Raw genomic sequence first — 26,644 nt, forward strand, 5'->3', positions numbered from 1 at the left:
CTGTGTTGCTTCTGCTTTGTATTCTAATCAACAACGATCCTACTGTGATAAATTTTCTTGAAAGTGCAGCGGGGTTAGCCTAGGCTTTACTATATCTTAGAATCACCTCACTGAAAAAATGAGAAGTGAATTAAATAGGGTGTCTGATATTTATATCCTTTTTTCTCTCTAGGGAATAGTATGAAACTTTACCAAGTGTAGTACAACATCCGTGACATCTATGTTCAAGAAACAGTGCTCCCAGCATGTGTCACTTGATACAGCCACATTCCCCTGCTAATAAATTATGTCTTTGCTGGTGTTACTCATCAGCAACAAAGTACAAATCAGCATTGTTCAGAACATAACTTATCTATATTCTGTTTGCCTAACAATAATTCCAATGTGTGCTGAATATAACTAGTTTTCTTCCCATACGGCATTTCATGTTGACAGTTACACTTTTTACTGAGAAGTGCTTGTTATTTGTCTATAGAAAGATGACTTAGATGAAAATGTAGTTTACTGTGGTTAAGGACCAACTGAAAACAAATTCCAATCATCTTATGTGTCATTAACTATCTTTTCAAAAGCAATGCCATTCTTTAATTATCTGGACATTTCCTTAGATTCATGTCCTATCAAAAACTGCTATTTTAGTTAAAATGTAGGCATAAGTATAATAAAATTTAATAGCATAATACAACAATCTAAGTGAGAAGGCTGGATTTCTAAGGGTTTATTTTTAAAATCTATGATCATATAGTACTAGAAAAGGTGAGTAGGAAGAATTTGGAAGAAGATTTGTATGTTTCTGCATGTGAATATGTCAAACAATTAATATCTTTTAGGCAGTTTGTGTCTGTGTGCATAATATAAGAAAATAGAGGTAGCCCATGAGTTATGAGGGTTTAAATCACTGATTTTGTAAGTTGTCACATCTATAATTCTAGTATCCATTGTGAATCAAATGGATGACAACATGTAAAAATTATTATGTATACTGATGAATACTGAAGAAATAAAAATTGTCTTTAATGGATGTCTAGAAGATCTGCAAGTTTATATCTCTAAGTAATATATATGTAAAAACCTTCATTCAAATTTAATTTTTAAACTTATAAGCGTTATACATGTATCTGTCAACATAATTCTTGGGCTTCATGAGGGATCAAATCAAGAGAGTAAAAGAAAATGCCAATTTTTCTGATATAAATAGAAAAGTTTTCTATCTTTATAGCTCAGTGAAACACTCCTCCAAATTTTCACTACCATTTATATAACAAATTTCTTTCATTCATGCTTCAATCTACTATTATACTATTGGTTTGGGGCATGGAAACCAATTCATTAATTTTAAAAGTTATAAAGATGCTATTCAAAGGCATATGATAGGATTTATTATGAAAATGTAGAGCATAATAAGTGCCCTTATCTGACTCAGAAAAAAAGGAGACAATTATGTGTTTAGTCACTTTTTGTGATCTGGCTGCTTTCATGCTTTCATTGTAAAACTACGATCCTGGGAAAAAAAAAGATTGTTGTTAAATTCATTTTTTTATGAGTAAGTCAATAAACCCCTGGTTATCCTCACATATCATTAAATTAAGAGGTTATTTTTTTGCTTTTTTTAAAATGGCAGAGCTTAGGAATAGGACACAGTTTCCAAGTGGAAGGAAGAGTACCATTTAATTCAGCCATTTAAAATCATTCATCCTTTAAAATCATTAATGCAGAAAACAAGAAAAACATAGAGTGGCATATATTGAACTTCTGTCCATTTGTTGAATGCATTGACAGTATTAGATGACTCCTTTTAAAGTAACAGTGATCAATCTTCCTATACCTACTTTTAATAACTCATTTCTGTTTACCACCATTTTTTTCAGCTTGCTCCTACCATTAAAAGATATCAACCTACGAGAACCTGGATTTGAATTCAGCTTAAGTCATGAAAGATCCCAAAGAGGACTTTTGCCTGAATTCCAAATAAGGAACACAGAAGACTGGTCTTTGCTAGTATATGAAGCTAACTCTTCCTTAAAGGAAGAGTTATGCTCTGCCCTCCAGTACTGTGTGTTTATAAATCAGTTCACAAGGTGTACGTGAGCAATTAATCACGTGCATAAATCACAGCTTCATCTTCAGATACTCTTTTTCACTATAATCAGCACCACAGATTTACAAACGTAAATCCTAACATTTCTGTGCATTTCTCACTTTATATGGTTGAAATTATTAAATATAAATATTCTTTATACTTTTAAGATTAGTTGTTTACCCTTAAATAAGGATGAAAGATTGGAAATAAAACATCTTTCATTAGTGAGTCTCCAGTTAACGTGGTCTTAAGCCATCATTCAGCAGTGTTCTTGAAGTTTCAAATTATTTAGTCTTGGTGTGTTCTGTAAGATTGCATTCATCAAGACGTATTCTGATTTCGTTGGAGGAAAACGACATATAATTGAGGTTGGATCTATTTGTTGTTTTCCTGGTTCAGCAAAGGACACAGTTTTGATGTGCTGAATCTTAGAAGTGTTCCACTGAAATGAGAAAAAAATCTGTTAACTTGATGAAAGTTGGGATTCTGAGTTTTGGCTTTAAGCAAACAGCCTCTTCTGAGGCACCTATATGTGCCTCTTATTTAAGATCATGTTGGTAGAGTTATCAGTGCTATATACCAATAACAGGAATCTAAAATAGTGTAACGTAGATACAATATTATTTTAGGAGATTGATATATACAGGAGATTCACAGAGTGTATAGACATTCACAGTGAGTATATTTTCATTTAAAAAAATCATTTTTTAAATTTAAATAACATTTACGTGCATCAAATGTAGGGACCCATTTAATACCAAGAACAAAAGATAAAAGTGTAAAAGGAGAGTAAGAAATGTGAAGAATTCATTAAAAAAATATCCCTTTGACTTTAAACTCTGTAGATATGAAATCTGAAAAAAATATTTCTCATTATTACCTTAAATACTAATTCTAGGCCATGCAACTTTTAAAAGTTGTTTTTTTTCTCCTTGTGCAGTAAAAAAATTAAAATCCACCAAGATTTTAATCCACTGATTTTAATCCATCACTTTAAAATCCACCAAGAATAAAGCAGAAGACATACATACTTATCTCTAGCTAAAATCACCTTCATTTTGTATAGGATAAGAATATTTTCAGAATTATTTATCTTATCAAACAATATTTCTGATCTTCAATCAGGAAGATTTTGTCAATAGTTCAAAGATAAGACTAAATATTTAACATCTTAAAATATGAGAAAAGTGAAATGGACCTTAATATTTCATCTAATTTATTTGAGTATGCATCCGCTTGCTAGACCGTAACTTAAACACTTGAGAGTGAGAAGCATACCTCAGATTTACACAGAAGGTATTAAATTTCCTCTGCATTTCAGAAAAGGTCCTATAACTTTGCCAAGAGAAATAAAAATATTGTGGGAAGAGACTAAATATGAAATACTGCTGGGTTTTAAACTAGAAAAATGTTATTGCTGTCAGTCATGGGATAGCTGCATAAATTGACGTGATAGAATCCTTTGTGTGTTACGTTACTGGTGACAGACCCTTTTTGGACACTTGACTGATGGTGCTTGTGTTCCCACTACAGGCAAGCTGCCTGAGGTTATTTTCATGGCATTGTCATTTAATGTTAATAACTGTTGAAACACGTATGGATTGACAATCCTGGGGAACCGTCAAATTCCCATGCCAGTTTCTTCTAACCGGCCCATTAGTTTCAGACAAAATGTTTCTTCTGTGTTCAGGCAGGTTTTCATAATTATTACCTTGCACTTGAAAGTTTGAATAGAGAGTAAAAGTTTGTTAAGGATATTTTTGAGTAGTCATGCTCCATCAGCTCACTGTTGATCTGTTGGACACACTAATCCTTGATGAACATTTATGGTATAATGAGAGTCACTAGTCCCCAGTGTGAAGTAGAATACACAATCTGTAAGGATACCTATAAATCTGCCCTTAAGGACCAATTTACCCACTAAACAGTGTCTTCTTCCCCTAATAGTATCATTCATTTCTGTAGGACTACTCACTGAGTAAAGAGATATTATTTTTTTTTAATACCAGTAATTAGCCATTTACCTAAAGAAAGAAGAAAACAGATGTCCTATGGTTACATTAGCGCCAGTATTGAGCAAGGGAAGTAGTTCTCTTGTACATTAACTATTTCTCTTCATGTTTCCATACGTTCTCCATTTTTTAATCAAGTCGAGTAAACTCTGTTTCTGTACGAAAACTACATTCTCAAGCAGCATTTCATGTAGGAAACTGTTTTCTACTGCTTTAACTTTGGCTAGGGACTGTTAGCGTTGTGGAGGGCTTTTAGAGTTTGAGTGAAGGATACTCTTTCACTGCAATTTTACACTGGATAAGAGTAATGTGGGTAAGAATGGATATGTGCAACTGAAGTCTATTTTAGGGAAAATTTAGTGGACAGTAACATCAATATGATAAATCCTTTTAAATAAATTGCCTTCAAGAGCATTCACTTAGCATTGCACATATTTATATTATAGACAGGATAGCAGACAGTCTAGTAGGGGAGTGCTAGATATTTAAGCTAATTTTTTGGTCAGACTTTTGAAAGGAAGGGGAAATTGTCAGGAAGATGTCAGTTTTCATATACCTCATTAAGTACAGGGGTACATCTGGCTATTTGCAGACACAGGTAGGTGCTAAATTAAAATTATCACAACCTCATTCGTGATGTATCTTGCAGCATATCCAGATAAGTGTGGATGATTTTTGGCAGATATATCAACTTTAATTTTAGTATAGTTAATAAATTCTTCTGGTAATTGTTATAATTAAGTATGCTGTCCATATGCCAACACAAGTTTAAAATAGCAAATTATGGGAAAAGTTTGGGGTTTTTTTATCTTCCTTCAGTTAAAAAGGTTTAATAGCATAATATACCAAAAGTTAAAGTTTCAGAATAATATGTGTTCATATTTTGTAATCATTCATTTAGCTTAATTGAAGCATTATTCAGTATTTCAATACGCAAAAAAATCTATAATGCTCAAATGGCACAGACAAAAGTGAGTATATCATTAAATTGGTGGCATACTCAAAGACATAAATACATTTTAGTAGTGGGAAATAGTCCAACAAAAATACAAAGAAGTTTCCTTAGAGGTAATATAAGCAAAAATTGTATGTATTATTGCAATATCTTAAAATATCTTCAAATATAATTGGTCTATACAAAATAGTTTTCATCTCTATATTGCTTTCAGAGCTACAGCCCTCTATCTCTATCTAATTGAAAGCAAGTTTTAGTCTGCAGACAACTTAATTTTCTATTTTACACTAAATAAAAATTATGTCCCCTTCATTACTTCCTATCATTTAACAAAAAATTGCTTAATTTGTACACAGATAGTGTTAATGAGCAGTACATTGTATTACACAAAGTGAGAAGTATCTATATGTTTTTCCAAGCAACAAGAAGAATTAACCATATTGCTTTGAGTTTGTATATAAGTCTGAGTGTGTATGATGTGTTCTATTATAAGTACCTTAAGCAATGGAGACACTGTATGATAACATATTTTAAATAATTTTTTTGCAAAAAAAAAGGTGTTTGAATCATCAATGGATGTTATGTATCCTAATGAAGGATAAAGATTTTTTTTAAGGTATTATTGATTTTTATAAGTAATCATATGCCTGCAGGCAATAGGGTTATTTGCTAGTGAAAAAAAAAATAAATAAAAAGGAAATTAAGTTACTGCATAGATTGTATGTGACACAGTATAATAGCACATCAGTCCTGTGGGAATTCTGCGATATTTTTCCTATTAACTTCTAATTAAGGCTTGGTGATTTTTAGAAGAGATATATTAGTACATGTGGCTTTTCTGCATCATCTGTCTTTCTTGTTAGAGGGTATCAGTTCTAAGTCTTACTAATCCAAGCAGAAAAATATCTCCAGTTTATTCAGAGTAAGAATATTCAGTTGGGTTTGGACCTTTTGGAAGTAGTTTCAAGGGAGGAAGAGTCAAAGAATTTGTGCAGAAAATACACACAAAAAAAAATCAGAAAGAGGGAACTAACATTTTAGGTTTATACAGTTTAACATTAGGGAAAGCTCAAAAAATGAATGAAGTTTTTGGATTTGCCCAAGGACAAAGTTTGTTATACACCTTTAATACTGCACGTGTTATTTTTGACTTAAAGCTTTGGTGACCTCTCTTTATGTGGGCTGCATGAAAAGAGAAAGAAAGAAGCTTCCTCATCTTTGTTTTTATACTTTAAAAGTTGCGTATAAATTGAGTCATTTTAATATGAATGCACTAATTTGCTGCTGTTAGTTCCCTTCAGTCACAAGACTGTGCCCTCCATTCCAGTTTTGCAGAGCAAGAGATGGTGTTACTCAAGGAGACAACAGCTGACCCGAGCAGGAGTGGTCATCGCTTTGGGGCTTTATCTCAGACTAGTGGCATTTGGCTATACTGGCTATACTGGTGGTGGATGTCAGACTCCTGTAGGACTGTGCAATGTGAACGAAGGTGGTAACTGTGAAAAAATGTGAGGATATCAGGATTCAGAAAGTGTTTGGTTTAGTCCACACACAAGCTGCTTCCCAATTTAGGAGTCTAAACCCAATCTCAACTCTAGCCTTAGAGGATGTCTAAGGACAGTAAAGTGAAATATATCCCTATATCTGTTTCTCTGCCCCAGCCCCTCGTTCCTGTAGAATATGTTCTGGTTTAAATCATAAGGAGAAGAAGACCTCTTTCACTAGTACAAATTTGTATATCTAACACCATTTGCTAATATTTTTTCTTCCTCACTATTACATCAACATACCCATTTATCATCCTGTGTGTGGTATAACCTATTTGCAATACACAACTTCAGTGATTGGAGTAGGTATGACACCAGTTTAATCACCTGGAATCTGAAGTAGGAATTACGTATAACCTCAGGCATGATGTAAAAGCTCAATTAAATTGCAGGAAAATATTGCCAATAAGAAGGCATGTATTTTCAGATAACAAGTTTACAGATTTGTTCCCGGTAATATTTTTTACACAATGAACAGTGGCTAATTAGGGTACCCCATCTTTTTATATTTTACCTTACTTCATGACATTTGTGTAGCAGCATTTTATAATCTAGTAACAGTAAAGATGAAAATGCGAGTATTTATATTTTATTTATATCTGTGAAAGCATGCTTTACAATTTATTATTCAGTCCAAGAATTCAGTTATCTTAAAAGGAAACTAAATTTTTCAATGACAAGTACCAGCTATGACTAAAAACTCAGCGTTTACCACCAATAAATCTAATCTACATGCATTAAAGAGAAGCAATTTGCTGGCAGGATTTTATAACTTGGTTTCACTGTAATATTTTCTCTGTTTCAATATATGTATATACTTAAAATAAAGAAGTAACAGTGGTACGGTGGTATCTCTGTTTTGTGAGCTGGTAGCTGTCATACATAAAGATACTGTGCTACTGTGACTGATACATTTATGTACTATAAATTATAATAAATATTTTTATAATAATAAATAACATTTAATTTGTTAACCAGAAACACAAGTATTCTGTAGATCTTTTACAAAAGAATGGTAAATTGCTTTATAGACAGATATGATGAAAGGAGAAATATGGCTTTGGCTTTGAAAGGTGACTCTCCTGCTTCTAAAGATTTCACATCTGTCAAGGAAAAGGTTGAAGGCAATGCCTTGCAAGAAAGCAATAGCTATCAGGATGCATCAGGCAAAACTAACCCGCACATTACCCTCATACTCTTGACCTTCCAAACACATTTGTAGATAATGTTGATGCTTCTGACAGCAGACACAAATCCTCACAGTTCTGCGTGTAGGTATTTAAGTTCTGCATTGAAACTACATTATCTGTAGCATTAAGTTGATAGGTATTGTAAGACACAAATTTTGAGTTATACGGCATACAAAGCATGATATAGCCTACACTTTGCAAAATATAGCCACGGTCTTATAATGCTCACAGTAAGATAAGTTTCTTCTGTGTGGCGGTTGGAGAATGGTCTAATCTGGGTCTAATCATCAATATGTGGCAGTGAAGAAGTAGCAGCTTAAATTAAACTGCCGGAGTCAAACACATTGAAAAGCAGTTTCTGGATCCAAACTATCAAGATCTAGATGTTGCAGTAACAGAAAAGATAGGAGATGAAAACAAGATGCTCACAAGAAACAGCTTCCTAGAACGCTTTTTATTTGTTTGTTTGTTTGTTTCCCAAAAATCTGCTGGAAATGTAGTATGAGAACACATATAAATAGAACTTGTTGCTTTTACATTAATATATACTGACGTTAAGCTGGATTTATAGAAATGCCAATATGTTTTCCTGCCTTCTTAGATGTTTGTAGAATTAGAAAGGTTAGTTTAGTGTTTGTTTGCCATCATCTCATTCTGCATTTCCAGTCTGGGTGCAGACACAATGAAACAATGGAATAAAATGCAGATTTTGTAAAATATGCTAAATGTTATATCCTGACCACACTCCAGGAAAAATTACAGGCTTTATATAGAGTTATGCATTCTCTCAGCATATATATTGTTCTGTGATATGGTTTAGGCAGAAAAGAAATTGTGAGAGGGAAGGGAAGGAAATATGTGAGCACTGGTCTAGATTTGCAGTCACCTTTGCACTGTCGCCTTTCTGCACTGACTCACCACAGTTTATCTGTAGCTAGAAACAGATGTTGGGCAGCTCAGTGGGAACCCTCCCTGCGAAGTCTTAATTTACCCATGTGCCAGGGCATTGCCCTCCACATCCCCTCTGCGTGCTGCCAGAATGTGACAGGATGTCTTGTGTTCCACTTTTATCACATCCCTGGCATGAAGTCTTTTCCATAGGAAGGTATGATTTATAAGGCATGGTTCTAGTCCACATGAATATCCAAGGAAATGGCAAAGGGTGAAGGAGAGGAAGAGAAAACAGGAGGGAAAGTTCTTCATGCATGATCAGAATATGAATTTTGGAGGTAGGCTTTTAAACAAATTAATCTTATTCCCTTTAACAGCCCTAGGTTTTTATTACTTTTCAGAGATACACCTGTTCTCTCCTTACCTTTGTCAAGGAGGCTCTGTCTGTAGAAGTTAAGGAACAGTGCACTGCAACCTCAGTATTTTCTTCTTACATACAAAGTTAAATGTCATCTGGGTGAACTGGCAGAAAGTTCTCTCTCTTATTACTAGAAGCTGAGGATATTATGAGAAAACCAACTCGGGGTATCTGTGTCCAGAGACAAAAACTGAAAAAATCACGAAGGGTTAAGGGAAATCCCTTTGCTTACTGTGGTCTGAAGAAGACCCCAAATTTTCTGTGTCCCTCTGACAACACCCACATTTGGCTCCTGAAACAGGCTCTGTCATTTGAGCTGTCTGCCTGGTAATTTGGTCAGCTGATAGCCAAAATAAGTCAGGACAATTTATTCCTGAATAATTCAGGGCTCTGAACAAAGGAGGGCATCCCAAGGTTCTTGGAGATCTGGAATTGTGCGACTGTCTCTCTTTCTTGTCCATCAAATATTTCTGTCATTTGAGAACTATGCCTAATGAGGAGAGGATGTGGGAACTGTACCAATTAGGCATGGAAAGATTTTGCTTGGGTATAAATTTTCACTAATTGCAATGAGTCATCATCACTGGATGCTTCTGGGCTTGCATGCAATACTTTTCTGTGTCCCCAAATTTCATCACTAGGTTGGAGACATTGTCACAGAAATATATTCCAGATGTTCCCAAAAATAGGAATGAAAAAAACTGTAAGAGTTTAAGAGACCTATCTAGATTACTGGAGTCATTCACTCCTAAAGATGATAAGATACACACTGACTGTAACAATGAATTCTCAGTCTGTGCCTGCTGCCAAGACTGCTCTCCAGAAAGTTTCCTTAAAGTAAAACCTACTCTATAATAAAAGACAACCTAGTTGCATGGGTTTTATTAGTTGTGGTTTTAGACTGTATGAGTATCAACTTGAGATGTTGTTTGTTTGACCAGTTGCAGAAATTTCATGCTATTAAGTTTGACAAATGGATATAGTGGGGCTGGGTGAAGAGTGGGGGTCTGTTGCGATTTCTCAGGGGATCGTATGTTGGGAAGTTTCTGTCTTGGTAGACTGGCAGATAGGGAGCTCTCAGATGAACATCAATGGGGTGCAATGGAGGACTTGGAAAGGACTAGGCAGTTTTGAATTTTCATACAAATATTCTGACTAATGCCCAAATTTCTCTGAGATGAAAAGGTGAGCAGAACTGAAAAAAACTAATTATTCAGACTAACTTGACAGCATAGTTGTTTAGTACAGCATAGAAGGAAATTTTGCATCTGAAGATCTTTTTATTACAGTTTTTTTTTTTTTTCCTTTTCTCCAAGAAAACTATTGTAGAACATTTAGAAACAGAAAGTGTTTTAATAGTTTGGTCACACAGAGAGCTGAAACTAATATTTCAGATATTTGATCTTTTTCTACATCACATTTTTCTTTCAAGAAGGCCTACTAGAAATATACTGCTGTTAAAACTCTCTATTCCTTTCTCTGTTTTGTTAACTCTACCTCCTATCCCCAAATTTGAAAACCAAAGATGAGTTACTCATAGTGTAAACCCTTTAAGGATTTCATAAATCAAAGCAAAGAAATTTGTGTGGAACTTAATGCTTCAACACAAGCATATTGCCATAAAACTGGGCAGTAAGAACATATTGATTTACTTTCATCCCTTTTGCGAGTAAAATGTTGATATTAACAATTTATTTTTTCTTTTTTTCCAGAATTAGAGGCAGAGGAATGGTGCAAGCATCTTTGCATGGAGTGTCTGGGAACCAGGCTCAATGATATAAGTCTTGGGGAACCAGATTTGCTTGCTGCTGGAGTCCAGAGAGAACAAAATGGTAAGTAACTTTGTAAATGCTCCTACGTAAGTTCTTACGTGATGTCCCATGTTATCTTTGCTTATGTTTGTTGTTGTGAGGATTTTTACTATTAGCTAGAAGCAAGGAATTAATAACTAAACGTTTGGATGCATTTTTGAGACTTAATCCTATTTTCCCTACAAATAAAGATGATTAAAATCCATGCCAAAATGCACACCTGGAGCGACTTTGTTGAGTTTACATTTTCCTGTCATGGGAAATGATGAACCTTTCTGGTTCTGGAAAAAATGGCCTCCCATGCAGAGGAATAAAACAGCAGCTGTTCTACCACACCATTTAAAAGACAACGATGAACATATCAACACCATTTTGAACTGCAAAACCTGTCTTGAATAATGGAATCAAGGTCATCTAAATGTTGTCAAATACAGGTGAAAAGGGCAATGATAGATTCTAGTCAGCACTAAGCCTGAGCTTGTAAATCTCATCTAAAGGCTGCTTGGAACAGAACTTTACATTAGGCGTGCACAGGAAGGACACTGGTTGATAGAATATGCAATAACAAAGAAATGCTGTGATTATCTTGCCATTTAATTTCTATTAATGAACATGAGGGCAACACAAAATGTGCTCATTTATGCCTTCCTAAATTATTAACCACTCAATGGTTATTACTGTCTATGTTTTTATAAAATCCAATAGCTTTAAACAAAGTAATAAAACAAACTACCTCAATGGTCATAAAATAGCAAGCCAACAATCATTATAAACAAAATTGCATAATTAAATTATAGAATGAACAGCACTATATCAATTGCATTGTATTAATTTCATAGGAGAGTCCTGACATCTCTGAACCTACTAACATAAAATATAGTGAAATCTTCAAGAAATTTTGTTCAAAAATCAGACATTGTTCAAGTGCAATTTAAAGGAAATTCAAAGAATTGTGAAGTAGTTTCCCTACTGTAAGACAGAGGATTTAATTTGTAGTCTCAAACTACTTACTAACTATAGAAAGATCTACTAAAGTTATAGGAAAGAGATAACGATCAGATTCCACTCAAAGCATTCTGTTTCCTTTATGCTTATAGGCTATAGGTATAAAACTCAAATGCATGTTATTGAAGGGGGAACTATGTGAGCAGGTGGTGTTTCTTCCAAATGTGAACGGAAATAAATTTTGTCAAAAGCCTGTGATGCGAGCAGAAAAATATCTTGAAATTTCTCAAGCTCTTTCTGCAGTGAATTCATGTACTGTCCAGTGGATTTCAAACATAGATGGCAAATACTGCATTTCATCTTGTTCTTGAAAGAGATCCAGTTATACACACATGACCCCAAGAAGATATAGATTAGTTCTTTCGTGTGAACTTGTCTTGTTTCGATTGCTTTAGTCTAGAAATTAATTGCAGTGCTACCAATCAGCATATATGAATGTAATTAACATCTTTATTGTTCTGATTAAATAAATGATAGGAAACAAAGAGGCAAAGCATGTATTTTTTGTACAAAACACATGAATAAGAATGCATGGGGGTATCATTAGCCAATTCTTTTAAACAAAGTGGCTGAATACATATAAACCAATATTTAACAATCATGTTCTGCTAAATAATTAGTTATACTATCTCAGACAAGTAATTCTGATACCTATTTGCCTTCTTCCCTCAACCCCTTGATGCTCAACTCTGCATTTGAATAAGCATGTTTGAAATTCAAATTTGTCTCCTTAGTTGCCTTGTTCAGAAGAAAAGCAAATTCTGGGCTGGGTGTCTTTTAATGAACCTGGAGGGAGGGGAGAGTACAGACATTCTTACTGTTGGCATGAAATACATCACTCTCAGAGTAATTTTATTAATTTTGAGATTTAAATGTCATGATTTCAAAACATATTACATGTATGTCAACTTCATAGAATTTCTCTTGATTTAGTAGATGCATTAATATTTACTTGAAATGGAGATGTGAGAATACAGTTTGTAAAACCTGTAATAGAACCATAAAACCTCAGCATCTGATTTCATGTGGGTTCTGTTGTTGAACTGTACAAGGCAAGACTTTCTTTCAGGTCGCTGAACGAAAGATACCTCTTAGTATCTGAGCAAGACCACACATTACGTTGTCATAAAGACTACAGTGCTAGTGATTTTGCAGTTTTAGGTGTATTTTTTACATCATAAGGGCTAAAAGCAATTGAATACTGGTGTTACACTGTTGATGTCTCTATGATATGACAGGGTGTTAATACCATTAATCCCAAAAGGATAAATGTATTAACCATTAATTGCATCTCATTCCACTGTCTTTTTTTCAAATGATTACTTTTCCCTAAATATTTTGTGAAATGTTGAAATTTTCATAAAGATACTTCCTTGGTCACAAAAAGTGGCCTAATAATTTGTTTCATGAGCTGTTACATTTGCCTAGCATTATTGTTTTTAATACACTGTGTTCTTCATCTGTCAAATTACTTGCCCATTCCACTCCTTAGTGGCTATTTGCATGGTGTATGTCATGGACTTGTAAGTGTATACACTGAAGTGATCAACTATATTGGTTATCTCTTGAAAAAACAGTAAGTTTTCTGTGGAGTAAGTTTCTCTTTTAGTCTGTAAAGCCCTGTAGCTGATGCCTTCAGTTTACCACATTTGTAATAATTTTCTTAATTGGTATTGTATATACCCTGGGACAATGAAAACTCATTGCTATGTTCTACTTATATTTTTAATACCAAAGGACTCACATTTCAGAAAATAACTGGCAAGGAAAATACATTTGTTTTCTGTGATTCACCTAACATGATTTGTCTTTTTCTTACATCTGAGCCTGTTTGTCTTCCCGCTTTCACTCTTGTGGTTCTTCTGAGACGAACCTTCAGTTTCAGAAGGGAATATACCTGATTTTCTGTGATATGAATAAAATACATAGTTTGCAAAACAGTTTGTTCCAAAGGCTGGCAAAATTGCTGTTTGGTGTGCAAATGTCAATATATGGCAAAAGGCCATATATTCATAAAATATTTCAGTCACATGGGGATAAAAATTTACAGTACTGCAGTGATCTAAAAAAGCCATTCTTTCATACTTCTGAGTTGTTCAGAAGTTGTTCAGAATAGGGACATCTATTTTATTGTGGTTGCACTGTTGCTTGATGCTCCAGGACCAAGAAGTTCCGCAGTAGTGACAGTTAAAAAAGCCAAACCACTGATCTCCACTCTTTATAACAGAGATCTCTAGCTAATGTATCTTGAAGGAAGAACAGAGAAGACATCTAAGCAGTTCTTGTGCAAAACACATCAATAACAGAAAGCTTCTCGGTGGATTTTCTCTCTCTTATTACCTTAAAGAAGTATTACTGCAAGTCTTAGTATGTAAACTCTGCGGTGGAAGATGACCCTTAGGTGGTTTTCTTTTTATGTTTAAGGCTCACAACTAATGTCTGCTTAGTTTGTAATGATGTGCAGATTCCAATAAAAGTGAAAGTTGAAAACAAGCTTCTGTTACTCTCCAACCATTTTACCTTCTCTCTTCTGTAAATCTAAGTGATTTATTGGTGTTCCTTAGCCCTATAGCAGCAACTGTTTCTGTTTAAATTTCTTTTCTGCCTCTTACTCTTTATGAATGGTGATTTAGATTATTTGAGAAAGAATTAAAATAGAGTATTAAATCAAAAGCAGTAAAGACTATGTAATCTTATTCAGATAAAAAACTTTATAATGGCAGTGGAGCTGTATAGGCAAGGATAAGACAAATAATAGTACACAGTTATAACTCCAGGAAAGAAAATGTGGACACAGCTGGATCTGATAACGCCATTGACAAGTGGTCTTCTAAGCCATGTCCTATGATACTTAATACATACATTTCATATTCCTTAGGTTCATCATGGTGCTGCTAGGGAAAGAAATCAAAAATGTAGAGTGCTGTCTTCATTTGCAAGAAGTGGAAATGTCCTTTCCATCTCTCAATGCATTTGGAAGCATTGGTAATACAAACCAAAACATGACAACAAAAACAAAACCTTTTTTTAAAAAAATATTTTTGCCTGTCTGTTTGTTGTCATACCTAGAATTTGCCTATGCTCATGATTTTTTTGCAAAATATCACGATTTCCAATGTGTCACTGTATTTTTTTTTAATAAAATGAAGTAATTAAGAAGAAGTCATCTGAAGGGACAGTATACCATGACAGACTATGTTAACAGTGAAAAAGAAACCAGAATATTCAATTCAATATTGTTTAAGAAAGCATTATTATAGAATCATAGTGTCATAGCACCATAGAGAGTTGTCATCTGATCAGTTTTCCATCTGGAATGATTTAGGCAAAGGAATCCAATGATAAAATGGCAGATCCACAATCATTTGGCCTCGTAGTCATTTTGCTTCCCCAGTATAGCTGGACTTTGAGCTGAAAGGCTGAGAGCATTTCAGAGTTCCTGCCAAGTCTCTGTCTCAGTCAATATGCTCATTTTAACAAAGACTCTTGTGCTTTGGAAAACACCATTAAATGTCACATTCTTGCCAAAGACCAAATTCTAGACACCTTTATACACACATAGTGTATGATGAAGCATTGCTCTGCTTATTCAAGGAGATCGGAAAGAGCAGTTACATTGACAAGAGTGGAATAATAAATGTAGCAATACATCAGCATTTTTTTCTCACCCTGACTCTTCTGTGACCTGAACTTTGCTCTCACCAATTTTAGACGATGGAGGAACATAATGATGCTGAATGCTGAGGAATTGCACCTGCTTAGTTTCAGCCTTGTCTTGTCCAACAGAATAGCATCAACTTCTTTGGTTTTTTTCCAAAAATGCTATTTTCTGGGTCCTTTATTAACTTCTATTTACTTGAGCTTATTACCCAATGAGCTGCTATTATCTCATCCCACTCATATGCAAAAGATGTCTGAACCACAGAGAAGCTAATATCATATTGAATGTGATTCAAAAGAGCTGAAGACAGAATTCAACTGGGATTCCTAAATCTATACAATGAATATTTGTTCTTGCCTGGTTGACTTCAAGGGCAAAATTTGGCTCTGAAAACTGAATGGTTGTATTACTATTGCTGAGATACCTGTTCAAATATTTTCTGAAATGGAAAAACTTGACCCACATTTTAATCCCTAAAATCATTTAATAGTATCCACATCTTCCATGTCCTCAGTCTTCCCCTACTCAAAACTATTAGTGTCTGTTTCAAAAGCAAATATATCCACCCTCGATCTTCTGCAACACATAGGTTTGTACACCTACTTTTCTTATCAATTTGATTAAGTTCCAAGTGTGCTACGTTTTGCCCTGCAGCTGATGTTCAGTTTAATCAGACATACTTTCTTTAATCCATGACACCTCGCCTTAGACACTGACCTCCCATGCGAAGTCAGCAAATGTTTCCTGACAGTTTGAGGATACCATATGTCCGGAATACCCTTCATGCAACAATACCTTCAAACACATCAGAGAAGTTGAGCATTTCATGAGTATCATAGTAACTTCTAAAACAGGTTGAAATACCTGTGCTTTCAACACAACAGTTTAATGTTTACTTCAGAAAATAATTACAGATTTCCATTTTCTCTGCTGTCTGAGCACCAAGGTCAGTAAAGACAGGGAAAGGGAAACATCTCCCTTCTCATACCTATTCCCCCATGGACATATTGTGCTATTTCATGTAATGTATAGGGGAGGCTGAGCATAATGGCTCAGTCTTCTATATCAGTGTTTCAAATACAGGAGGTGAGTAACGGGAAGTAACAGTACGGCAATGGAAAGTAGTTATTGACCCATGCTCCCACATAAGTCTTTCCATTCACTTCAGTAGGGCCTAGATTAGGCCTGTGCCCAGTGCACTCCTTTGAGGGCTAGGGGAAATTCTTTGTAGTGGTCTCAACAGCACCTACTAATCTATTTGTATTGTGTGTCAGAAGACTTACAAAACATTAGGACTTTCACACTCGGGACTTCAGTTGTAAAATAAAACTTTAGGGCTAACACACATCAGTGTGATTAATGAGATGTAGAGCCTGGCTGAATGGCTATGAGACTGAATGAACCAGTTGGGGAGTCATTAATAGAACAAAATTAAATTGACTGAAATATTGCAGATGACAAGTTTACTTATAGCTATGCAGGACAGTGATTCTTACTGCTCAGCCAGCAGTTCTCTGCTTCCATTAATTCCTCAGCCAACTTTTTCTGCTTTATTGACACACACACGTACATACTCACACACACACACACTTCTAACATCTTTCATATTAACTCATTTGAAATATTTTCACTAATTTGTCAGAAAAGTGTATATACATCAAATGTTTGAAAAATAGAGATGTGATGTCAAACATAATGTGAAGCTACATCTGATTTTGACAGTTATGATAAGTTATTCTCACTTTGTTCCTCTTCTGATCAATTTAAATTCCCTCCTATTTTTTTCTGAGGGGACCATGAGAAAATTCAGTGCAAATGGTGGGTTAAAAATGTTCCATGTCAAACTGTCATTCATTCATTAAGTAATTGGAGACAATTTTCCTATTAGGTTTCCCTTTAAAGTACATTTTCCCAGGACTGTTTGTTGAATGAGCATTGCTTATGCTCGTGCTTTAAATCATTACCTTTTTCATTAACAACCTTCAGTGCAGTAGCTTTGGCATTTTGCATTTCTGTCCTTTTTCAAAAATGAAAGGAAATTGAGAGGAAGTTGTGTATCAGCTGCACTGTCTCATATTATGCTTTTAAGCCCTATATTTTCAGTGCCTTTAGAGTTTAAATGTAGGATGGCACTTCCAACTAATTTTTTGTTCTTTGTAGAAGCGACTCATAGAAACAGCAGTTATTCGTCAAAGAAAATTACATTTTTATTTAAAATTCTCTTGCTAGTACTCTGATTTATTTCCTTCCACATGAGTTAATGGTGGTTTATATCATCTTGTGTTTTTTCTATTTTTTTTAAGATTTTTTTGTGTTGCTTATTAAATCCCCTGCAATTAAGGCACTTCAGAAAATTGTTAATGCCCTTGACCTCTTACTATAGGGACTGCACTGTGCAGTGGAAGTGCAGGTGATAGCAATTGATGTCATGACCATAATAATAATATATTGTGTTAAATTAGATTTTTCAAGAAACAGATAATTAAAAATGTTACCAATTTGACAAAAGATAAAGAATTTGGCAAGTACATAGAAACTGAACACAAAGAACATAATTATTAGTAAGCTTCCATAAGTAAACCTAGGTTTGCAATTTCAATGACCATTTTCTAAGGGGAAATCGTTGTACATGCGTGTTTCACCAAGATATCTGTAGTTCTGCTCTTTGAAAGAGAAGCCTCTATCAGAATTCAAATCATTATGAATTTTGATTTGCAGAGTCATGGACCTTAGTCTAAGGATAAAGGACTTCAGTTGAGTTGATGGAGACATATGTCGAAGAGGGCTATGCAGATCATCTGTAAAAAATGTTTTAGCTTGCTGCATTATTTATAATGAAATTGAAATGAAGATTTTCCTCTTACTCCTCTCATGCACACTAGCAAGGCTTCTTTGACAACAGTGGATCCTCACTTCTTTACAAGGCTAGAAAATTGGCCTTGATTTCTGAACCATCAGTAGCTAAAGACTTTATTATCTTTTTTCCCCAGCATAAAATCTTGCTTTAACTGGCAATGCCTTATTCTGTATTTTTTTTTCCAGAACGATTCAATGTATATCTTATGCCTACACCAAATTTAGATATCTATGGGGAATGCACAATGCAGATCACACATGAAAACATCTATCTCTGGGACATCCACAATGCCAAGGTCAAGCTCGTCATGTGGCCTCTGAGCTCTTTGAGGAGATACGGACGTGACTCAACATGGTTCACATTTGAGTCTGGAAGGTAAGAGCTAAGGAGAAGCAGCAAGACAAAATAATAAGCAGTGATTCTTGAGAAGTGTCCGATAAGTGTCCGATTAGCCTTTCATTATAAAGAAAGAGAGAATACACAGCCTCTCCATAGACTTTGATTTGTTGAATGTTACTTTTCAATATATTCAAGCCACTGTTCAAAATAAACATTAATATAACTTATTTTTAAAATTCCTCTGGCTTTTATTTAACTGTAGCTGAATTGACATTCTTAATGTTTATGAGTCTTACTGTGCTTAAACACTAGTGCGATATAATTTGAGAACTTTTGATATAGAAGAAATTAATTCTGGATCTGAATAGAGGCTCATCACACAGTATGAATGAAATAACTCCTGTTATGGAAGATATTACTCTTTCTGGATGTTCCTGATGACTGATTGCCATGCTAGTGTATAATTACAAGCAGGAGTACAGAGAACATTGTGAATCCATAAAAAGGCTAGCTCGTTTTTTGGCCTGCAGTTTTAATCCCCATTGTCATTTCCATCCTCAGATCAGTTTTAAATGTCCATGGAGCTCTATGTTTCTTCCCTTTCATATCTTTTTAATGTATTTTGTATCTTGCCATTAGGTCCACTGCGTTTTCTGCATTTCTGAGCAGAAACATTTCTGCTTTTCTCTCTGTCTTTGGGGATATTTCATCTTATATTTTACGGTTCTAAAGTTTTCTGTGTTTGTCATTCTCCTTTATGTTGAGCCTGAATTTTCTGAAGCAATCTGTGAAATTGCAGATGTGTTTGCGCTCTTGGGCTAGCCACAGTGCCTTGTTTAAAATCTTTACATAAGTTTCAATGTGTAGTTACATAATCACTATCATTAACAAATATTTACATAATTACACTTACTGATCACTAACAAAAAGAAGGTAATGGCCATAATTCCTTTTCAATTTCTTATAGATGAGTTGCAACCTAACTCTTAACTTTGTATATCCAGACTGACGTCTGAGCATTTTAAAGCTCTGCTACATTTCTGTGATGACTTCACCGTTAAAAATCATGAAGGCATGATTACTTCTTTTAATTTGATATTGCTTTTCTAAAAATCAGCAATAGCTGACCCATGTTTCAATTTAATTTCAATGATTAAGCTGTTGGGCTGATTCAAATCTACAGTTTTAGCGAGGATGATTTGCTAAATTGTTCCTTCCCCTAAGCCTCAGTCTATCTCATGTGAAATTAGTTCAAGCATCATATCTACAAAATACCAGAAAGCAAATAAAATGCTGAAATAATGCCTAAAAACCTACCATGTTATTCTTAGGAAAAACAAACAAAGAAACAAACCCCCTAGGATTCATCTTTAACCCATTCTTTGGGAATATCCCACTCATCTGACTCTGGCTAAACTTGCATTTGCAACTACACATTTTATTTAGAGGCAAAGGGTTATTTTTACATAAAAAGTCAATGACTGAAGACTCACTAACGTTTGCTTATTCAGAGTAGTTTATCTGTCTGTAAGTAGACCCACTTCTTTTAATTGATTCTGAAGGAAGCTATCTTCAGAAATGAGAATCGTTGTTCACTAAAATTAAGCTACTAAAACCAATTCTGATGAATCATTTGAAGTTGATTTCGAATACATCTTACAATGTAGGTGTGTCATTCACTACAGTGATTTAATTATGATAAAAGTCATTCTATATCACTGAAATTAATTTTTTTCCTGATGGTTGCTTTCTGTACTGTCCTGTTTTTATCTATGGCACATCATTACTTACAAACTATGTCTAGTGATCATATACATTCAAGTAAAATGTGGGGTTTTTCTCTGGCTTTTTAGACCTTCTACAGTATTTTAACTCCAATTTGAGTATCATCTTCCCCTGCAATCCATGGGCCAAACAACCTGATGAAAAGTATATTGTATTCCTGTGATTTATTTTTATATATATCATCTGTCATGCTTTATTTTCTTTGATCAGATTCCTGCCTTTTGCTTCCTTGGGAGTGCTTTATCTGTCTGATTTGGAAATGCATAAGGACTAGATTTAGACTGGCAGGAAAAAATAGAGGTGAAAAACAGGACTGGAGAAAAGCCAGTGTCTTCAATAACATCTGAAAACTATATAGGGCACAACTAATGCTCATTTTAAAATCTGTTGTTGATTTGTCAGGGCTTTTATTTTTATTTTTTAATCAGCATCTTTCTCATCTTTCTGAACATGATTTTATTTGTCCCTTGATCTACTAGAACCTTAATATGGTAAATTCCTGATGCATGCTGTCTTATCAGAGGTGAAGCTCTCATCCATGTTTATGAGAATGTTGCACAGTAAAATGGTTGTTGCTTTAATTTTTCCCTAAGGCTTAAATATTAAATGTAGACAATAGCTTTAAGGAAATATTTTTAAATAGGTTCTTATTTTTTTACTGAGTTTTAGCAGCTATGCAGTATATGTGTGTGTAATTTGTATGAACATTAAGAGCTCAGTTTTATATACTTATTATCTATCCTATTTGGTACTACTTTGTTTCAGAAAATAAATCTCTCCCTTGAGAATAAATGAACGTATTGATAAAGAGATACTATGATAAATAAATGGATCAAAATTAAGCTTTCAGACAATAGATAAGTTTATTTAAAAGATTTTTTTAAGAAAGGTCAGGTTTTTATCTTTTAAATATATATTCCTTTGCATTTAAATGGAATACAAACTCAGATGTAAAAGCCTAAACTGTTCACTTATCTAATTAAGTGTAATAACTGCACAACTGGGAGACTGTCTAGAATTTGGGAGGAATGAACACAGATTCTTTTAAACTGTCAGATTTTTGTGTTTAGTTTTACACTGAATGGGAGTTTGTAAATATGTATGTTTACACTACGTATGAAGTTAGACACATCCTTATTTTACATTATTTAGTGAACCGATGAACCAAATTCCTTGCACAATGACCTCCTTAATTTGTATTCTTCCCTATCCAAACTCTGCTGAGATTTGGAGGAAACACAGTTTTGTGTGGTTTATTTCAATGCTGGATGGAGGGATTCTTATTATTTAAAGTACCTGATGAGGGCTAATCCCATGGAATCTATCTATTAACAAGAAAACAGTAATTCAGAACTCCACTAGGCACTACTAGCTTTGTACCAGTATTGTGAGTCTAACATATTGAATATATCCCACAGTAATTCAGAGCACTCGGGGTAGGAGCCTAGCATTTGCTTTTCAAGGACTTAGGCTTTCCTCCTGAGCAGCTTCAGACTGACTTGGGGAGTTTTAATTTTGAATTGTCAATAACTCAACAGAGTTTCTGTCATTTATGGAGTTTCACATTATTTTGAATATTAAATCTGTCGGAGGCACTGTGCCAAAAATGCAATTGGTCTGCATGAGTGCACTTAAATTCTCTTCAAACTTTTGGAAATGCTGCATCACCTCTGTGGGAATTAGTCGCTGACTACCTGTGGTTTTAAGACCCTGCAATGGGAAGTGGGGTCCTTGTGCCCACTTAACTGTCCAGGTTAAGGTACTGTAAATTTATACTGCATTAATTATATGCAATCTAAGAAACATGACAGAAAAGCAATAAAAGAGGTACAGGTGAAATATCTCATGGCCCAGATCAGGTATGAAGATATTGGTCCATGAGACGCTCGACATGAGCCAGCAATGTGCACTCGCAACCCAGAAGGTTGCCAGGATACAGGCCAACTGTATCCTGGGCTGCATCAAAAGAAGGGTGGCCAGCAGGTGAAGGGAGGTGATTCTGCCCCTCTATTCCTCTCTTGGAGACTTCATCTGGAGTGCTATGTCGAGTTCTGGAATCCTCAATGTAAGAAGGATATGGAGCTGTTGGAACGGGTCCAAAGGAGGGCTACAAAGATGATCAAAGGACTTGGAGCACCCTCCATATGAGGCCAGGCTGAGAGAGTTGGGTTTGTTCAGCCTGGAGAAGGCTCAGAGCAGATCTTATAGTGACCTTCCAGTACCTGAAGGGGGTTACAGGAAAGCTGGAGAGGGGCTATTCATAACGGCTTGTGGGGATAGGACCAGGGGAAATGGGTATAAACTGGAGAGGGGCAGATTTAGACTGGACATTAGGAAGAATTTCTTCACTACGAGAGTGGTGAGGCAATGGCACATGTTGCCCAGGGAAGTTGTGTCTGCCCCATTCCTGGAGGTGTTCAAGGGCAGGTTGGATGCGGCCTTGGGCAGCCTGATTTAGTGGGATATCCCTGCCCATGGCAGGGGGGATGGAACTAGATGATCTTTAACATCCCTTCCAACCCTAACTATTCTATGATTCTGTGATATTCTTTTCAGACTCCTGCCAAAGTTACAGGGTTCATTTTGCTGATTTTGTAAACCAAACAATCCATAATATAAGCCATAAGCAATGTTTAAAATTTATTTTCTGGAAAATGCAAAAGGCAGTTGTCCAAGCTTTCCTTTTAGTGAAACAAGATGTCTGAGGCACCATGTTTAAGAGCATAATAGGAAGCTCCTACAGCTGATAACTATTTTCATCACTTGGGGTGGGGCACCAAGAAAAGTAAGCACACATGGAATTTTTTTTTCCTTTTGAAATGTTCTCTCTTTTGCTTTGCTGTGATTCTGCCATTTACCTTAAACAATATTTTCTATGTATGGAGGCTCCCTGGTCAAATCTATTAAATGCTGGCCAGTAGTATTAAAAGGAAAAAAGCCAGAGTCAAGCTGAAGTCAAGTAAGGACATGGAGGAAATACAACAAGGGGATGGGGTGTGGAAGCCCCAGCCAAACTTTGTCAAAAAATGTAAGTTTCCAGCTGAGCAGAGAGGTGGACACAGTACTTATGTTCTTGGAGTTTTGATAACAGGAGCTACAAATTTGTGCCACATTCCTTTTTCTGAAATGTACTTTCTTCTGTTTTGTAGGCAAGACATTGAAATTTAAATGATTTCAACTATTTCCAAGTTTTTCATGCAGTGTATGCAGAGACATCAAATCAGACTAAATTATTCCTTCTTTATTTGCTAATGATTTGTGGTTTTTTCTTCGTCAGAGAAAATCTAATTAAATGTGATATTCTCTGTCACTTCTAAGATCTGAAATCTGTTTCTTTGGTTGAGAAAATCTTAAGCTCAGGCATTGCAGAGTGGTGACATGAGAATTTCTCAGATTTTTTTTCCTTTTATGCAACCCACGACTCACATACGCATTTTCTCAGTGGTAGATACACAGATGCCAGGGTTATCTGAAGCAGAAAGTTCAGGTTTTGCTTAGGCACTACGTCTGACTGACATCTTTTGTTTGTCTGTCAGTCCTCCGTGGTGATTTTTGGTGTTAATGTGAAATATGTTAGTCAATTAACCCTTAAAATTAAGGTACAGAAAACATCCTCATTTTCCATTATGTGAAAAGTATGTGCCTCATGACAGTGGTTCCGAGACCTCACACACCAATGTATGTATCTGCTCACTTCTGAAGAGAAGAATTCTATTTCTAATTGTTGGTGGATTATCTAAATTGTGGATTAAGTTTATTATAGTTTTATCTTAGAACTATAGGCTATATATTATAAATCATTATAAATATATCATCATTATAAATCATAAGCCTGTCATAGAATTTGTAAGTCACTTTGTGTTGAGAAGCAACTCTTGCGCAGCTGCAATAAATAAGATTTATCATTTCACAGAAATGTTATCTTAGAGCTTTTGGTATTCCAAATAAATAGGTTTGTTAGATATTTTTCTTCTTTTAAACCTTCTTAATATTTTCAAAAATTCTAATTACAGGAGATGTGAGTTTTCTGAGGTTTGTATTCTTTCCCTAAGGAGTAACTGTTACTATAAATCTGAAAATAATTCTAAAAAAAGAAACAGGAATCTTTTGTACGTATTCCCCTCTTTTTTCTTCAGTAATCACTTAGGTCTGATTTTAGGACAACTGCCATTTTTACCACTGACAAGTTTTAATAAGTTTCTGATATTAGCAGTGCCGAGGTTATACTATATTGTAATGGCAGTTCCATTCCTACTTTTTTCCTTTCTAACTTCCTTCCAATTCTCAATTTGCCTTCTGCCAAATTCTCATCCTGGAAGTTCCATGTTAGTCATCTGATTCACTTAAACCCTACTTAAAAAGAAGCTGTTTAACTCGTGAGATTAACTCATCTACAGAACTCTTACTCTGTTTTTGAACATGCTACATAATTGAAGAACTCCTACTAGCAGAAACCAATATAGCTTGTTGCAAGTGATTTATCAAGTGCTCATTACCTTTTCTCTCTGCCAAGCCTCTTCTCAGCCTGCTCTAGTGTTAGGAAGTCAGACTCTATTCCACCTAAACTCTTATACAACTAAATTCTCCATGGTATAAGTGAGTAAGGCAAATAGGAGAAGGGATTATATACAAGCTTCTGTATCCTAAATTTCTGCAGTGTATTCTAAAGTCTTCTGCTTCTTTTTTTAATCTCTCTTGAAAATTCAGTGATAATATACACACCTACAAAACGCTTTCCCCAACTGTCAAAGAATGCCTGAGCCGTTCCACTTTGTTGTGAAAGCTCTAATTTTGATGAGGAAAACAACGGTATCTCAAAATGACAAGGTAGTAGAAGAATAAAGTTACCTTTATTAAGCTGAAATTTTATTGCAAATAAATTAAGTCAGTGAGTCCTAGGACAAAGCAGCAAGCTCCACAGCTGAAACTGTGTCGCATATTAATGAACGAATTTGTAAATACTGAATTGATAGGAATGAGCACATCACTAACTCATTAATTCACCATTGCCTAAAAAGTGAATTTCCTTATGAATTTTCACTAATTAAAATGTATGCAATTAGAAAAATAGTTACCTAAAGTTTGTCTAGTTAACACAAGAGACATACAATTCAGAAGTAAAGCCATAGTCTGTATGGTATTTATAGAAGTGGCTTGTATTTGCATATTTTACAACCCAGAGGACGTAACGTGAGTTTTTAGCTGATCACCAATATCATTGGTATAATTCAAATGTAACAAAGCTTTTTAATAGTCACTTTCAATTTTATTGCATTTGGCTAATGTATTAGAAGACAGCATATTACATTACTTCTGATGATCGCAAGGTAACATGAACTGTGCCCTTTAGCTGTGCACAATTTGCCTTTTTCTTTCATAACACTGTTGTGTGTCATAATCAAAATAGCGTTTGTTTAAAATTTCAAGACCAGACATGATTTTGCCCTCAGATGGCTTTAAATGCACACTTCAGCCCAGAAGATTTCATATTTACCTACTGTATTCTAACCACCCCTTTTACACACATATGCTGCTGTAAGAACGTATTGTTGCATTAATATTTCTGATGCTGCATATGACTAATGAGGTTATCTCTGTGTAATGTAATGTACAGACAAAATAGCTTATAAGTTTTTAATTATATTAGGACTCACTTATAGTTTCAAGTCTACATTTTAACCTTTGAATTCCACAGTGGGCAACAGCAAAAATGAATCTCAATATAGCAGTTCTGAATATCTTGAGATTCCCCAGGAATGCGTTCTTGCCTCCCCCAAAGTCATGATAACATTTAGCCTTCTACCTCAAAATACAGAAGGACTGGAATATGTCAGATTTTAAAAGGAAAACAATAACAAAGCCCCATAAAAAAAAAAAGAGAAAAATCAACTTCAAAACCCATTTATACAAAATGCTAATAGATTTCATAACACTCTATATTTTTCATATAGGCATCTTTTACAATAAGAGCCAGAGTGTCTTTTTTAGCACTTAAATATAATTACAACTCTCTCTCAACAACCTTATTTGCATGAGCTAATTAAATATGCTGAAACTGGGCAGCTGATTATCTATACAGACAGTAGGAGAGTG

General features: G+C 34.9%; 1 protein-coding gene across 1 annotated transcript in view; it reads left to right on the plus strand.

The window, feature by feature from the left end:
• Positions 1 to 26,644, plus strand: part of DOK6 (docking protein 6) — a 250,579-nt gene that overhangs the window by 140,350 nt on the left and 83,585 nt on the right. The window contains exons 4-5 of the mRNA XM_054059033.1: positions 10,806 to 10,925; positions 18,613 to 18,802. Of these exons, the coding sequence (XP_053915008.1) occupies positions 10,806 to 10,925; positions 18,613 to 18,802 (310 nt within the window). The remainder of the gene's footprint in view (positions 1 to 10,805; positions 10,926 to 18,612; positions 18,803 to 26,644) is intronic.

This window comes from Cuculus canorus, chromosome 2, assembly GCF_017976375.1.
Source record: "Cuculus canorus isolate bCucCan1 chromosome 2, bCucCan1.pri, whole genome shotgun sequence".
Classification (NCBI taxonomy): domain Eukaryota; kingdom Metazoa; phylum Chordata; class Aves; order Cuculiformes; family Cuculidae; genus Cuculus; species Cuculus canorus.